Here is a 16598-nt window from a genome sequence, read left to right as displayed (position 1 = left end):
AAAACCTTTGGAAAGAATGCTGTTTTTGTTATTATTATTTTCTTTGTTGCTCCATTAAGTCCAACTGACTTGAATAAATGGAAAATTTTAAATTCTAACCCAGAGCCACCTCATGAAGAATCTGTGTTAGTAAAAGAGAAATCACTTCCAAACTGTTGGCTCAGTTTTGCAAAAACAAACCCAAACAACTAATGTTAAAGAATTAAATTAAAAGAACATCAAATGCAGTTTTCTCATATGAGTTTTTGGGAATATCTTCCTCTGTAAGAAAAGCAAAAAGAATATTTTCAAGTTTCTGAGAAAAAAAAGTGCCAGTGATTTTCTCAAAGTAGCACAATTAATACATTTGTTTGCATTGGCAATGAAACGTAATGCACCATTACTTTCTTTTAGAAAGCTGTGGACAAAGCACTTAATTGCCTGTCTCAAGTAGTCTGGATGAATGAACATTGCTCAGCTTCAAAGATACTGTAAACAAAACTGGAAACTACAAAATGTAACTGAACATTACTCTTCCCAACCCTTTTATTTCTAAAGAAAACACCAGGGCAAATTGCAGTGTATTTGGGTGAGGGGAAGCTGCTTTGCAGCTGGGCTCTGAAAATTCCATCTGGCCATGGCCTGTACTTTGATAACAAGGTAGGAGACAATCAATAAACATGATAAAAGTATTCACATTTGATTAAATACTGAATATACGTCACAGAGAAAACCTTAAAAAGAAGGCCTGAATCTGAATGGCACTTAAGGGACAATGTCAATCTGCAAAGATATGCTTATCACCAAACCTTAATCTCTCTCAATGAAAGCTATTCCCAGGGTAATGATCTTACAAGGCAAGAATCACATGCCAGCCAAATGGCCATGTAAGCACATAACAGCTTATCAGACAGACAACACAGAGTCTTAAAGCTGATCTTAGTAACAGGTAGTTTGAAAGGTCTATTTCTGTGCTCACTTTATTATATATTAGAAGGCTGTCTTCTCAACCTGTTTTGTTACTTGTTCAATTTGAAAAATATATTTCCCAACTTCATAAGTTCTTATCCTAACTGCACTGTACAGAAATGTGAGACAGACAAAGGGCCAAACCTGTACTGAGTCTCCAGAACTATCAACAATTCTTCCCCAAGACTCTTCGGCAGGCTGTGTAACAGCTAACCAGTTCACCTGTTAATCATGCCTCAAAAACCAACATCTATCCAACTGTGCTTCAAACTTCCACCCTGTTGGCCTTTTGTCACTTCAAAACATTAAGCAGTCCAATTTAAATGCCCTAGGAAGGTGAAACACATCAATATGGTGTACTATTAACCAACTTCATCGTTTGACAGAAATATAAACTGAAAAATGCTCAGTGGAGGACTCAAGCCATAGAGATGTTCCCACAGGATCCTGACTTGCCATTTTGGTGATACTTTCTCAGCACAGTATTTTTGCCACCACGAACCCACAGCTCAGTGATTCCTGAGCCAGCACTAACTGAACTTTTTCACACAATCTCTGAACTTCCTCCATGTATAGAATTATAGTTATTAATTTCTAAACATATGTTAATCTTTATCATGCCCAATACCATACAGCAAAGACAGGAAGTTTAATCAAAACTTATACAAATAAACATTTTTTCTTGTTCTGAGCTCAGATTTATTAATGACATTAGCTTTGTGCAAGTTCTGAAACTGGAAAAAATAGTAATTTGCCTCTACTGTGTCAGTACTACAGACTCCCATCTCATGACCCTTCAGTCACCTCTGTTCCAGCCTGAAAAAGAGTATAAATATTTACTAATTCCTCATACAGACCTGTTCTGTTCCTTTGACTGCCCTTTCTGCCCTGTACATGCAGTTCTAACAGAATGGTCTCGTGAGGAGGAAATGAGACTACACATGATACAAAAATGAAGATATAATAGCATTATAATGAGTCTCAATTTTTTTCCTAAAAATTTCAGGCATACTTCTGAGCTTTGAAGAGGCATTTTCACTTTGTAAGATCTTACTAATTGCCAAATGATGTAATTTCAGGGTATATCACTGAGTACATAAAGGAAGGGTCGTCTTTTCCATACTGTCTCCCCAGTCTGCACTACTTTACATTTAACTTGATGAAATTGCAGTTTGACATCTAAAAATCAGTATGGTAATGTAATTTTGCAATTCTTCAAGTCTAGCCCTTCATTATCACTACCCCAATATCGTAACTCAGCCTCATAACGTTATTCCTTTTGCATAGCATTAATTTCTACATATGGTTTCTCTACCTTTCCTCTTTTAGCAGTTATCTATACAATCTAATGATGCAGAAATGTCTCTTTCTTCGCATAATTCAATTTCTTTTCCAAATTTTGGAGATGGAGGATCTTGTCAACTACTTTTTGGAAATCCCAGTGCTTATTACAACCTAGTATCCTGCAGTCCACATGCCTGTTGACTCTGAAAGATCTCTCTTAGATACGTCATACAATTCTTCCTCACAAAAACCACACCATATCTTCCTCATTTATCATATCCATTTGGGCATCATTTCAGACAAATTCTGCTACTTATTTTTCACCACCTTCAACAGTTATTTCCTTAGAGTTCTATATCTTTTAAATAACAGAGCCTTATAAGTCAACTTTACTATCATATCTTTAGAACAAGTGCTTCTCGCGTATGACTCTCTTACTCATTACAGTAAATTGATATTATCTGGAAATAAGACTGGAAATTGTACTCAAAAGGATTCTGAATGTATTTATTGGACAAAAGAAAATGCATTATTTCCTCATGAATCTCCTTCATAAGTAACAGGTTCCAAATGCATTCATTACACTGAATCTTTCACAGAAAAATCTGGATGTAAATGTCATGTCCAGGAAAGGAGGTTGGCAAGTAAAGTCAATTAAATTCACAATTTTGTATTTTTCCCCACACAATAAAACAATTTAATGCTTTGTATAGCAAAAAGCAATAACACTGACAGCTAAGAATCTACGTTAAAGGCAGTATTCCAGCATACAGAATAGTTGGGCTTGGCATCATTAATAATCTCTTTCCCCAAAGTCATTTTATATAAATTGCAGTCTTATTTCCAAACTGGGAGAGAGGGGTAGAAATCATCACCCTGCTCAAAGATTTAATGGGCTACATAAACTATCTATTGCAAATGGGTTAAAGGCAAAAATCAGACTGAGGCTGTAGTTTTGAGCACTGAATTCAGGCTTGATAGTTTTACTTTAATTCTTTTAAAATAAGTAGTCTTTAAGAGAAGGATTATTGGAAGCTTGGGAAATCATCAGCATCAAATTCTGATTGTTCAGTAATTAAAATAATATCATTAAAACTGCAATTCAGAAAGTGCTAAATTAATTGATTTTTATTGTAAATATCTGTAAACAGTGAACTCTACTGTAAAAAAACCCTATAATTTACAAGGCAGTCTGCTGCGTAACTACAGCCTAAAGTTTCTCCAGTGAAGATCCAGCACCATGCAAATGAACTCTGCCCTCTGTGAATGGTCAGCTGCCTGCAGAGCAACTCACTGCATCTCCATGGAAGGCAACAGCATACCACACTTCTACAAAGGCCAGTATTTTATTCTGAGGTCTTTCACTATCCTTATTCAACAAACAAGACAGCTGTTTCCCTACTACAGTGGTATCCTAGACAAAAAATCAGAACAAAGTGCTAAGTTTATTAAAATAAAGCTTTGCTAGTATTATATCCTTTTTCATACCCCTAGTCATAGCTTATAAAGGCCACAAGAGATTGGCCAGATAATAGTAACTTATTCATACTAAACAAATTTTGCCCCTAGAAGCCTTGAAAGCTAAGAATACCTCTGGTCTCACGTGATTCAAAGGTATACTCATATCTGTAACTCAGAAGTTGCATCATTATTACAGCAACTAAGGAAACAAACATTTGTTTATACTGACACTTTAGGATTCAGACCTGCCTCTGAGATGGTGACCAGAACTGACACGAGGATTATCAATTACATATACCTCTAGTGAAGTATTTTAGTTTTCTCTGAAGCATTTGGTCCTGGCACTAGGACACAATGCTATCCAGATAACAAATACAGTAGGAAATGTTTGCAATTTTGATGCGCAGAAGACAAAACGAATACTTCACAATAAGTCTAGTAAATATTAACAAATTACATTAATTTTTCACATTTCAATAGCATTAGAAATAAATAAAATCCAATTGCATATACAGAAAGAGTCACTGAATTGCTTACCAAAATATCTATATCACCACACTGCAAAGAACAAGAAAAGAGCATTGTCAGTCATTGCTTTGAAAAACAAATAGAAACAACAAATGTTATTGTTGCATTTTATGTACTCTCTATTTTATTCCCTAGGAGGTTACTTAAATGATCTGAGCCCATCCCTCAGTGAGTAAAATTTTTGCTTGGAGCTGACTAGAATCTACCAGTGAAAACTGCTATTTAAACCCAATTAACACATTGTTGCTCTCTGCGTTGCACAGAAATTTTAAGTTACAGATCAAAAACGTGCATATAAGATGGTGAAAATGACAAATGTTTGATTCTACATGTGATATTTTAGTCTGAAATTAGAACAATGAAAAGTTCTATTCTTACAGTAATTAATGTGAGATTTCCAGTAAACAATACAGGTTGCCAAAATCCAACATTACAAAAGCACAGAACAAAACAGCAGCCATCCTAATATAACTGTTACCAAACACTCAAAGGGCATGATACGTGGTTCACATTAACAAACACATAAAATAAGTCAGTATGTTTGATATCCCAATATTTTCCTTTTATCATTGCACTTAATTGATTTACAAAGTATTTAAAATCAGCTGAGAATATCCACTCTAAAATTTAACTCCCTCCATGTCAGATTTATTATATACCACTCACCGCATACGTTTATTTTGCAGAAGTGATCTGAAAGTTCATCTTAACTGAGCATACAAACAATTGAGTAAAATAAGCTGTAAAGCCAATAAACCAGTTTCTAGCTGAACACTTTTCAGCATGTGAAGAATTCAGGTATCACTATCACTACCTTTGTTTAGTCCCTCTCCCATCCACTTCATTTAGGGGAAGCCATCTGAACAAGTCTAGATGCAACGATAAAGTTCTATTTTAGTTTTCATTTTTTGAGTTGTAAGTCATACTACGGTCTATGTACAATGTATTATCCCCCCGCTTTATTTTTTTTTTCAAGGAAAGCTTTAAGTCCTGTTGGTATAACCGGCTTTGTACTAATAGACTACAAACTTAAAACCAGAATTTAAAGGAACCACCTGGATTCAAGCCTAGTCTCCTAAATTGCTTGTGAATTCTAAGAAACAGATGTTTAGTTGAGAATAGCCTCTAGAACATTCTTTATTGCCTTCAAACCTTTAACAAGTCATAAAATACAATTCCCCTTATTCTCTTCATAGTAACTTGATGTTTACAGCCTTGGAACGAAAAGCTTAGAAAAACTTAAATGGTCCACATAAAATAGCTGGGCAAGACTAAGCTCTTTACCGAAGCCCAAGCTCCCAACAACGGAAAAATGACTGATCAAAAGGCCACATGACACTTGAAAGTATGTTGCATAAGAAAACAGGGAACGTAAAAGGGGTGTGTTACGTTTTGGAACTCTCTCATAATTCCTGACAGACTATTTTTTTTTCCCATAATTAACATTTTCATTGTTTTCTACCTAATTCTTTATCACCAACAGAAAAACCTATCAGCTTAACGCATAATGTCAGCCTGCAGAATCCCAGAGGCCAACTCAATGGAGATGCTCCGCTGCACTTGTGGCAATTAGCTGATTTGGAAAGATGTGGCACAGTGTAAAGTTAGGTGCCTCACACAAGTCTAAACAATCACATCTCTACAGTTGTGAGAAATTAAAGTATAGGGACAGATCCCAACTGTTCTGAAAATTAAAGACTGGCACATTTTCTCTGCCAACTGCTTTTAAGGCTTGCAACAAAAGCTGTCCTGCTACACTGACTTCAAAATGTTTTCTCCTTAGGTATGGCTTAAACTCCCTGCATTCCCAACAAAGCTTCATGATTTAAAAATAAATAGACTGAATAATAATAAAAAAATCCCAGTAACAGCAGGATACATTTCTTTGTAACTAATATATTTCTTAAACGTTTCTTCTCTCCTGCTATGTATTTCACTTCTGAAAATTAAGAAGTAAGCTACAGCTACTTATCTAGTAACAAAGCCACAAAGAGCAACGTGTTATCTGTAACCATAATATGGAGTATATTCACAGAATAATCCATTCCTTTTCTTGTGAACCAGCTTTCTTTTGTTTTCAGTTATATGAAAACTTCACTCTGACCATGTATTTCCATAGGTTTCAACAATCTGTTTAATATATTGCAAGTTCTTTGGACTTGGCTTTTGAAAAAATGCGAAGACCTATATAAACACGATTATTTCTCTTTTTAAAACTTCAGTCGCATAAATATCAAAACACTAAATTGCATTTTCTAACTATGCTAGCTCCATAAAGACATATTTTAAGGCCAACATTTTTATAGAATCTATTTTACAACGAGCAGCATTCAATTTATAGTACTTTGTACTTCTGTAAAGAAGCTATAGAATATAGGGATGAAGAGCAATGGCAATGGATTCGTGCAATGAATTAACATCAGTTTTAACAAGAACCTCACATATATAAAAAAATAAATAAAAAAGGAAAAAAAGACATTCCAAAAAAGATGGAAGCTCTCAACATACCATTTCAAACCAAAAAGTATGCAGAAACACTGAAACATAGTGCCAAACAGCACGTGTAGATGGATCTTCCAAAATATTTTTCCAAAAAATGCATGCTATTTCAATTACGAATTCCAGTTCAACAACGTAAGACAGATGTCCGCTGCCTTTTATAAAACACCTTGTGCAGCTGTAATCTGTTCATCAAAGAGTATTTACTCTTAGCTTCCAAAACTGATGTTATAATTAGGACGGAATTTCAAAATAAACAAACCTACTAAAAAGGCTACCAGAACAGTCACCTTCAGTCTCTCAGCTGTTGCTATGCTACACTCACTGCTCAGCCACCGCCCATCCAAACCACTGCTCCTTGCAGCTAGTGCCTCCTGGATCTAAACCTTGCCCTTTCTCTATTAAACACCTTCTACTAGTATTGTAAATGAGAGTAAGAGCACTGTCTTTTAGCCTCCAAAACAATAAACAATTGAAAAACGTTATTGCTTTTGCCATGCAGAAGGTTGCTTTCCTTCCGGTGCCAAGTCTTACCTTCAGCACATGCATTTTATTTACTTAAACACATGCATTATATTTCTGAATGTCAAAGCATCAGAAAAATATCCATCACCTACTTGCTTACATAATCACAAAACTAGAAAAAAATAGAAATGCAGTATGCAATTGAAATTTAAAATAAAAGAACAAAAAAACCTCATACCATCTAAACCTATATCCAGTACAACCAGATAAACCCTTTAGGTATGTGCTCAAGAGGAAAGGCAGTGGCAGAATACTGTATATCCATGGTATCCATTACTATGCAAATGGTATTTCACTTGCTAGAAGCTTGACAGCATAAAGAGTGGATTCATCTTTGGTGGAATAAATCTGACAGAGGGTCATGGTGGCAATGCATTCTTTTCCTCTTTTTCTCCAAATGTAAACAGATCCTCTTTAAAATCTATTTTTAAAAAAGGTTTGGTTTTGGCTGGTAGAGCTGACAAGGGACAGGTGAAAATGAGAACTAGTATGACAGGAACTGAAGACCTCTTGTTCTCTTGCAGAACACATCCATACAGTGTAGAAGCTCCCATGGAAGACAGTTAACAAAATTATCCAGTTGGCTGCTGCCACTGTCAGTACTTCCAGAGAAATACAGCAGAAAAATAACTTCAAAGAAGTGAAGAAACAGAACAAATGTACATGCAGTTCATGAAAAGCTATGACATGAGAACAAGGACTAGTCCTGTACAGAGTTCAAAGCCAAGATGAACTGAATACATACATGAACAAATGTAACCCATTGTTGCCACAGAGTTAGACCAGTGTTTGCTGAGGCCAAGAGCGCAGGCTCTAAACAAGGCTGAATCAGATGCTCAGGAGATAAATTTCTCACTGGCAGTCTAGAGATGGACCAATTTTACGGCAGAAGAAAAAAGTCAGCCACCTTCCAAGTGAAAAAATCTTCATGAAAATAATCTAAAGAGAATATATTTGAATACATGCTTTATCAAATGCCCTTGTTCTGAATGCTCCTTTTTCTATAAGGAAGTCATTTAGCTTCCTAGACTTTAAAACTGACAAAGGAAAACAGACTGCTGATGGCAAACTCAAATAAGACTTAAGATTCATAGATTCATAGATACATTAGGTTGGAAAGGGCCTACAAGATCATCTAGTCCAACCATCCTCCTATCACCATCCCTACCCACTGAACTACTAAATCAAATCCCTTAGCACCTCATCTAAACGCTTCTTGAACAGCGCTAGGGATGGTGCCTCAACCACCTCCCTAGGCAGGCCATTCCAGTGCCTGACCACTCTTTCAGAGAAAAAATGTTTCCTCAGGTCTAATCTAAATCTTCCCCGGCGCAACTTGTGGCCATTCCCTCTCGTCCTGTCGTTATTTATCAGGGAGAAGAGGCCCACCCCCTCCTCACCACAACCCCCCTTCAGGAAGTGGTAGAGTGCAATAAGGTCTCCTCTGAGCCTCCTCTTCTCCAGACTAAACAATCCCAGCTCCCTCAGCCGCTCCTCATAAGACTTCCAGACCCCTCACCAGTTTTGTTGCCCTTCTCTGAACACGCTCCAGGGCCTCAATGTCCTTCTTGTAGTGAGAGGCCCAAAACTGAACACAGTACTCGAGGTGCGGCCGTACCAGAGCTGAGTACAGGGGGATGATCACCTCCCTGCTCCTGCTGGCTACGCTATTTCTAATACAGGCCAGGATACCGTTGGCCTTCTTGGCCACCTGGGCACACTGCCGGCTCATGTTGAGCCGAGCATCAAACAACACCCCCAGGTCCTTTTCCTCTCTACATTCTTCAAGCCATTCTGCCCCAAGCCTATAGCATTGCATGGGGTTATTGTGGCCAAAGTGCAGGACCCGGCACTTGGTCTTATTGAACCTCATCCCATTGAGCTCAGCCCAGCTGTTCAGCCTATCCAAATCCCTCTGAAGGGCCTCCCTACCCTCAGGCAGACTGACACATCCTCCCAACTTGGTGTCATCAGCAAACTTACTGAGGGTACACTCAATCCCCTCGTCTAGGTCATCAATAAAGATATTAAACAAAACAGGCCCCAAAACTGACCCTTGGGGGACACCACTCGTAACAGGACGCCAGCTGGACTTAACTCCATTAACCACTACCCTCTGGGCACGGCCCTCCAGCCAGTTCTCCACCCAGAGAAGAGTGAACCTGTCCACACCACGGGCTGCCAGTTTCCTCCGGAGAATACTGTGGGAGACCGTGTCAAAGGCCTTGCTGAAGTCCAGGTAGACTACATCAACAGCCTTTCCCTCATCTACCTGTCTGGTCACCCAGTCATAGAAGGAGATGAGGTTGGACAAGCACGACCTGCCCCTGGTGAACCCGTGCTGGCTGGGTCTGATCCCTTTATTGCCATGCACGTGTCGTGTGATTTCCCTCAAGATCATCTGCTCCATAACTTTCCCTGATACCGAGGTCAGGCTGACAGGCCTGTAGTTCCCCGGGTCTTCCTTACGGCCTTTCTTGTAGATGGGAGTCACATCGGCAAGCCTCCAATCTTGTGGGACCTCTCCAGATAACCAGGAATGCTGATAGATGGCAGAAAGCGGCTCGGCAATCACCTCTGCTAGCTCCCTCAGCACCCTTGGGTGGATCCCATCTGGCCCCATGGACCTGTGGCAGTTCAGATGGAGGAGAAGATCTCTGACCATCTCTGCTTGGATCACAGGGGGTGCATTATGCACCCCGTCCCAGATTTCCAGGTCAGGGCAAGTACCCTGTGGACAACTGCTCTGTCTATTAAAGACAGATGTGAAGAAGGCATTGAGAACCTCAGCCTTTTCCTTATCCTCTGTAGTTACATTCCCTGCCGCATCAAGTAAAGGAGAGAAATTCTCCTTAGTTCTTCTCTTGCTGTTAATATATTTGTAAAAGGATTTTCTGTTCTCCTTTACTGCAGCAGCCAGTCTAAGATAATTTCAAGTACTTCACAAAAGATTGTAGCCTTAGGCATGGTTTTAGTGAGTATGTGAAAATCAAAGGATCTGAACTCCTAAGAGTTAAGCAGTGCATTTGTACTAAGCTGCAAAACCATTCACTGTTCCCTAAACGAGTAGCAAACAGGACCAATAATTAGAAACATCCAGCTACAATCCAGGAGTACTGGCAGAATCCAGAGACCTACATTACAACTCACATCCTGCTTTAAGCATTCAGGGATCTAATCTAGAAAATGATTTAAGAAGAAATTTAAAGACTATGCATGGAAGGCAGAAAAATAATTAATGTCTGCCCTACACTAATTCACAAAGGAAGTGAGGTTATTGAGCAAAATATGCAGAAAAGACAGATAATATTTGGGGCCATTAACACATCCTTCCATGATCATTTGCTCAAGATTCTGTGACTGGAGAAAGGCTAAGGTTAGATAAGGTTTTGAAAATGCAATACTGAAACTATAAATATTTATCCAGCACACGCACACACATTTAATCAGGTGATTTCATAAATTTCATTCTTAGTATATTCTGGTAAGAGAAATTATTTCTGTCTCTGTGCCCTCTTAACAAAAAGCAAATAGTTGGACTCTTGCTGGGAAGCAACAGGGTGAAATATTTACATTTCACTGATGCTGCTCTTCATGCCCCTGACAGTAAAAGTGAAATTAACCAATTCTTACATATTTTGCTGCATCCTAATGGAATTATGCATTTTTTCTAGATTCTACGTCATTTGTTTTTTCTTCTCTAAGGAGCACTATGGGATTACAACACAAAATAAAACTGAATGCTGTTTTCACTTCCAAACCAGAGGTTGAGAATGAAAAACTGAGAAAACTTCCTGGATATGTATCTACATGCACATGCAAATACAAATGGTTTATTTTTGATCCTAAAATTTCAGAATAAGAGATAAAACAAAAGCATCCCAATCTGCTACAATAAAACTTATGAACAGCAGATGATAAATGAAGTATCAGATAACAGCAGAGGATGTGAAAGCAGGTTCCACTTTCCTATCACTATTTTCTATCACTGTTAAACTACTAGTGAGAAAATAACAGGTACAGGATTTCTCATTTTCTCAGCAGCAAGGGAAAGAAAAGAAAACTCTGAAGATGTTACAGGTGCTTCAGCAAAGGCACAATTGCAGAAATCTGACCTGCCCTGGAGTAGCTTACATGCCCTTTGCTGTTCCTCATATACAACTGCTATTATCATTACTTGCGCTAATCAAAGCCCTGACTCCTCATTTCAAAAAGCATCCTTTTCATCACTCTACTCAGCTATTCAGCATCAATTTCTATTTAGCATCTTTATGAGCCATACCATTTAGCTTTTTAGTTCTTTAGCATCAACTAGCATTCTTCTGTGAAAAAGCTGCCTTGATTATTTTTAGAATGTGCCAATTAAATACAGTATTCTAAAACAGAGTCAGTGATTTACACTGTACTTTTGTGTATCTATACTACAACATGTAATGAATGTGTGAGTTATTTCCAAGGGAACATGTCTGAAATCACAGCTAACCAAAGTGTTCCCCACCACCACTTCCAACATACTGTCTGAAGAAACATCATTGCAATGGTGACCCATGCGCAACCCAGTTAAATAGAACACACAGACAATGGGACCACCAGCAAACGATCAGGGACAGTTACATCCACACCACTGACAAAGTGCAGAAGGAGTTACTTAATGCAAATGTAACTATGAGGATATTATGTAGCACACCAAAATCTTACTGCAACTCCACTTTACGATGACCTATGTATGGACATCCACTATCATTGCTAATAACACGTGAAGCTCAGCCTAGTAATTCTGGGCAAGTTTTACTTGTGGAATAAGTAAACCTTTTACTTCTTCCTAGAAGACACAAGGATTTACAACAGAAAAGACACATCACTCTTTCTGCAAACTACAATCACTTTCTTAATCTTTCAGTACATTATGTACTCCCTACCCTCACACACTTTGAGACAGAGCATATTCCATGTCCCCACAATGACATTTATTTCACCATTCAATTCAGTTGCATATGAAAAGATCAATACCCAAATGTACAAAGAGATTTCTTGTTATCTGCATCAAGAAGCAGCTTTGCCTTTTTTACTTTTTAATATATGGTTGACCTTTTTACAACTGCCTCTTTGATATCAGTAATACATTGTGCTGGCTTAAGACTAGAAAAGTAGCTGTCCAAAGTAAGCATCAGGCATTTTTCTTCTAAGTGAATGGAAAAGAAAAAGACAATAAGGGTAGCATCACCAACAGCAAGGCTTTAAGGAAGTATCTAAAGACATGTGAGAAATGTTAAATGAATAGAAATGCTATATTTAATTGAACTAGATCCATGAATCATTACTGCAGTTTTAAGAGAAATAAGCATCTAGCTGGTTCCTTAAAAGTTAACTAATGCTCCTCCTTGCAAGAATCTCTTTTTTATACTCAAGATGCAGTTAACATGGCTAACAAAGTATTAATTCAAATATTCACTTTATATTTAAAACTAACTGCTTCCCCTACATTTGATCCCAATATTGCAAGAAAACTCTGGGGAGTACGGCATCCGAAACAGCTCCACTCAGTACCTGAAACTAATGAGAAAGGCCAGCTCCGAAGCTGATGACATTGAACTATGTAACAAACACTGTGTTATAGTAACTTAAGTTTGCAATTAAACCACTATCATCCCTCTGCTGGAACTTGACAGTATGTGTGCTTGCCACTAGTCCATTTGAATTCCTTCAAACAAAATACATTTTATGGAACGTATAAAGCATTTTAAACGTTTAAATAATTTTCTTCTGTCAAGACTTGTTTTTGACTTCCATGCTGTGCTTTTGAGAAAAAGCTGAGGGTCTGAACTGAGACATAGAGGAAAATGATTCTGCAGTAGCTAACCTTCCAGGATTTCAACTATAGCAAAGGCAAACCATGCAGTATGAAATACTGACAATTAACAGCATACAAAATCAGCTGTAAAATATTTTAACCTTCCATTTAATTGCTAAACATTTTTAAGCAAAGGTAAAAAATCAACCATTATGTGAAAACATGTATTGCCATGGGCAGGGTTGCTACCCAGTAGATCAGACTGCCCACAGCCCCATCCAGTATGATCCTGAACCCTCCAGAGATAGGAGTTACAGCTAATTTTACATTCACAGCTAGGTTCAGCACTGACAATGCCAAGTATCAGCACAACATGGAACAACTTTCTGCAGTAGCAGGCATTACTTCCAGTACTCAAAGTTCAAAGAAACTTGAGATAGTTCTTTCTAGTCAAATTAATGACCTATGTTAATCACTTCCATTGTGACTCTCCTACAGGGATAGCTATGAGATCTTCTTTCAGTTTACACAAACGTTTTGAGTAATTTACACTACCTAGATGGACAGCTGCTTGTATTTTAGCTTCATTGCAGAATCCAAGCACAATTCCTTCCCTAAATTGAAAAAAAAATTCAAAAAAACCCCCCACAAACTAACAACAGAAGTACCCAGTCTGCAGATTCAAGAATTTGAACGTATTTGGAACATTCTTTCTAAAGTGTCATTGTGATTTCACCAGTAAGTTACATAAACTGCATAAACTATTGTAAAACTGTGAACTGTATGCAAGCTGCATAAGAGAAAGCATGGTTAAAGGTTTTTCTTTCCCTGTAAATTTAGACTGATGCTAAATTTAATTTACATCTATTTTAAGGCAACCATCTCTAGAACAAAAGTCTTAACGTCATTTCTGGAGTATAACTTAACCTTAAAACATAATATAACCAAAAAAAAAAAAAAAAAAAGGAATGTTGGAAGCAAAGTACAAAAATTTTGTAACTTATTCAAAAGTGTTCAGGTATAGTGTAGACCACAAGCTATGGACACATCCACTCGAACTATTTAAACTATTTATTAGTCATTTCACATTTTTAAAATGCTAAGCACGTATAGGACAGTTAGACCAAAAATACCTATAGAAAATTAAGTTAAAATCAAGTACTGCAGTGGATACGGAGGTGTTTTGAGTATCTAGCAATTATATTCAGGACTCCACAAACAGAGCAAGTTGTGTATCACTTACTTCCAGGGTGAGGGGTTTGATTACAGCATCTTCAAAACTTTCCTATCAGGGTAGACCAGTGTTCAAATACAGAGACACACATTAAACCAAAACAGGAAGCAATTATAAAAGCAAATCTATTCATAGATGGTGTCTACTAATGCTATAGGAGAAAATATGGTTCATCTTCTGCATCTTCATTTCCAAGAATGCAAACTCCAGCCTTTTTCAAGCACTTAAAAGATTTTTAGGGCATACTCTGAAGCTTTCCACACCGTAAGCCTCCAGAGTTAACCTGTTATTTTGACAGAATTTATACCTGCACATTCAGCAAGTCACCCAGAAGTTGTTTCTCAATACAGACTTAAGGACTATTGCTCACGCTAGGAGATACACATAAGAAAAAGGTTTTAAACTGCTTATGTTCTTCTGTTGTTGTAACTAGACTCTTCTTTTTCCCTACTTAAAAATATAGCATGTAAGCTAATTAAAGAAGTAGAATATAAAAGAATGTTTCTAGTATTCATTTTCTCTTAGTGAGTACAACATGATTTTTCCACTCAAGAACTCAAATTATGTTACATGCAATACTTAGAACCACATATCAGTTAGGGCTACTCAGCTGCTACTGAGTTCTCAAGAAGTGCCTGCCTACCCTAAAAACACTTTTAAAATCTTATTTTGGCTTGTAGCTACAACATGGTTAGCACACTGTTCCACTAAAAAAAAATCAAATTACCATTTAATAAGAATTGTACTACTTTTTATTAAATGCAAACCACTCTGATGTCTGAAGTGGAGAGAGCAACCTGAAGCTCCAACACAGATTGGAATCAGCTATATATTGTAATCAGCTTATATTTTCTACATTTAATAAAAGTAAGTCTAGTTTTATAAAGGTACAGAACTCTCCATGGAGAAAACGGGTATTTATTTTCTTTATTCCCACCTAAGCCCTCAAAATATAAACTCTCGCAGTGAAGAGCTATCTTAGGAACTATCTTGCAGAAAAACTACTAGCACAAAAGAAGAAAAATAAGCTATGTACCCTATCAATACCTGAGCTCTGTGAGCGGTGTTTGTAAATCTTCTCCTATCGTTCTCAACAGGGTTTTAGTGCGGTTCTATGTAATACATGTGGAATGTCTGCTTTCATCCTGACCTCTCTAAATACGCTATTTTCGGTCAGCGAGAGGAACCCCAGGCCCTAGTACTCCCAGCCCCCGATTCAAAAAGCGGCTCCAGGAGGTGCCGAGACGTATACCGGCGGGGTGCGGGCAGACGGATAAACAAGAAAGGTGGGAAAGGGCGCCGGAAAAGGCGTGCGGCTCACAGAAGGGGGCAGACCCCGTCTAGCCAGGAAATGCCCCGCTCTCCTCGAGCCCGCTGCGTGAAGTTGGCCGGGTCCCCCCAGCCTCCCCCGCTGCCCTCCTCGCGCCATCTCCCCCAGCCCTACAGTAGAAGCCGCCCGGGGTGGGGAAGCTCCTCCCGTCCGCCCCCCCCAGCCCTGCTGACAGCGGCCCCCGCCGCACCCCGGTGACCTTCCCGGGGGAGGCCGCTCCCCGCTCCCGCCGGCCGGGACTGCGCGGCCTCGGTCCCCCCGGTTCCGCCCCCTCCCCGCGGCGAGGCGCGCGCAGCGGGAGGGGGCAGGGAAGGCGCCGGGCCCCAGGGCCCCGCCCGCTCTCCGACCCCGGGGAAGGCGAGGGAGGGGGCACGCACCTCGCTGTTAAAGGCCTTCACGGCCTCCATGTCGCGGCCGAGGCGGGAGCCGAGCGGCTTCTTTCCGCTGATGGCGGCCGGGCCGGAGCTCGGCTCGCTCTGTGCGTGCGCGCAGCGCTCAGGAGCCGCCGGGCCTCCTCGCCATGGCGGGTTGGCGCAGGGGGCGGGCGCGGATGGACGCGGGCCCCGCTCGTTTCCGTCTCCTCCCGGCGGCGCGCGGTCTCCTCGCCCCCACTTCCCGCCCGGCGGCGCCGACGTCCCCTCCCCCGCCGGGCTCCGCTGGGCCGCGCCGGGAGGAGATGGAGGAACAAGGCGCAGCGGCTGCGGCGCGGGCACCAATATGGCGGACACGCGGGGGATCCTCGCAGCGCAGCTCCGAGAGCGGCGCAGGCGGCTACAGCGCCGCCTGCCGGGCAGCTCCCGCGCCGCAGAGGCGCTGCCGGACGAGGCACGCCCCTCTCTCTCTCCCAGCGGGGCGGGACCTGGCGCCGAGCGGCTCCGCCCCGGTACCGCCCCGATGCGACACGGAAGGGAGCAGGAGGACTAACAGAGCGCCGTGGTCACTGAAGGGCGTCTGAGTACTTCCCGAGATGTGTCGCTGAGAGCAAAGCCGGAAAGATA

At 40.0% G+C, this 16598-nt stretch overlaps 1 protein-coding gene across 4 annotated transcripts in view; it reads right to left on the bottom strand.

Annotated features, from left to right (window-relative positions):
* Positions 1–16085, bottom strand: part of SCAF8 (SR-related CTD associated factor 8) — a 144889-nt gene extending 128804 nt beyond the window's left edge. For all 4 annotated transcript variants that reach the window (XM_065732409.1, XM_065732400.1, XM_065732384.1 and 1 more), the window contains exon 1: positions 15978–16085. In XM_065732409.1, the coding sequence (XP_065588481.1) occupies positions 15978–16007 (30 nt within the window). In that variant the 5' untranslated portion in view covers positions 16008–16085. The remainder of the gene's footprint in view (positions 1–15977) is intronic.
* Positions 16086–16598: the final 513 nt, after the last annotated feature.

Source organism: Cyrtonyx montezumae, unplaced genomic scaffold, assembly GCF_038088225.1.
Source record: "Cyrtonyx montezumae isolate F1298 unplaced genomic scaffold, pur_monq_1.0 scaffold_0, whole genome shotgun sequence".
Classification (NCBI taxonomy): Eukaryota; Metazoa; Chordata; class Aves; order Galliformes; family Odontophoridae; genus Cyrtonyx; species Cyrtonyx montezumae.
This window is presented reverse-complemented; position numbering and strand designations above follow the sequence as displayed.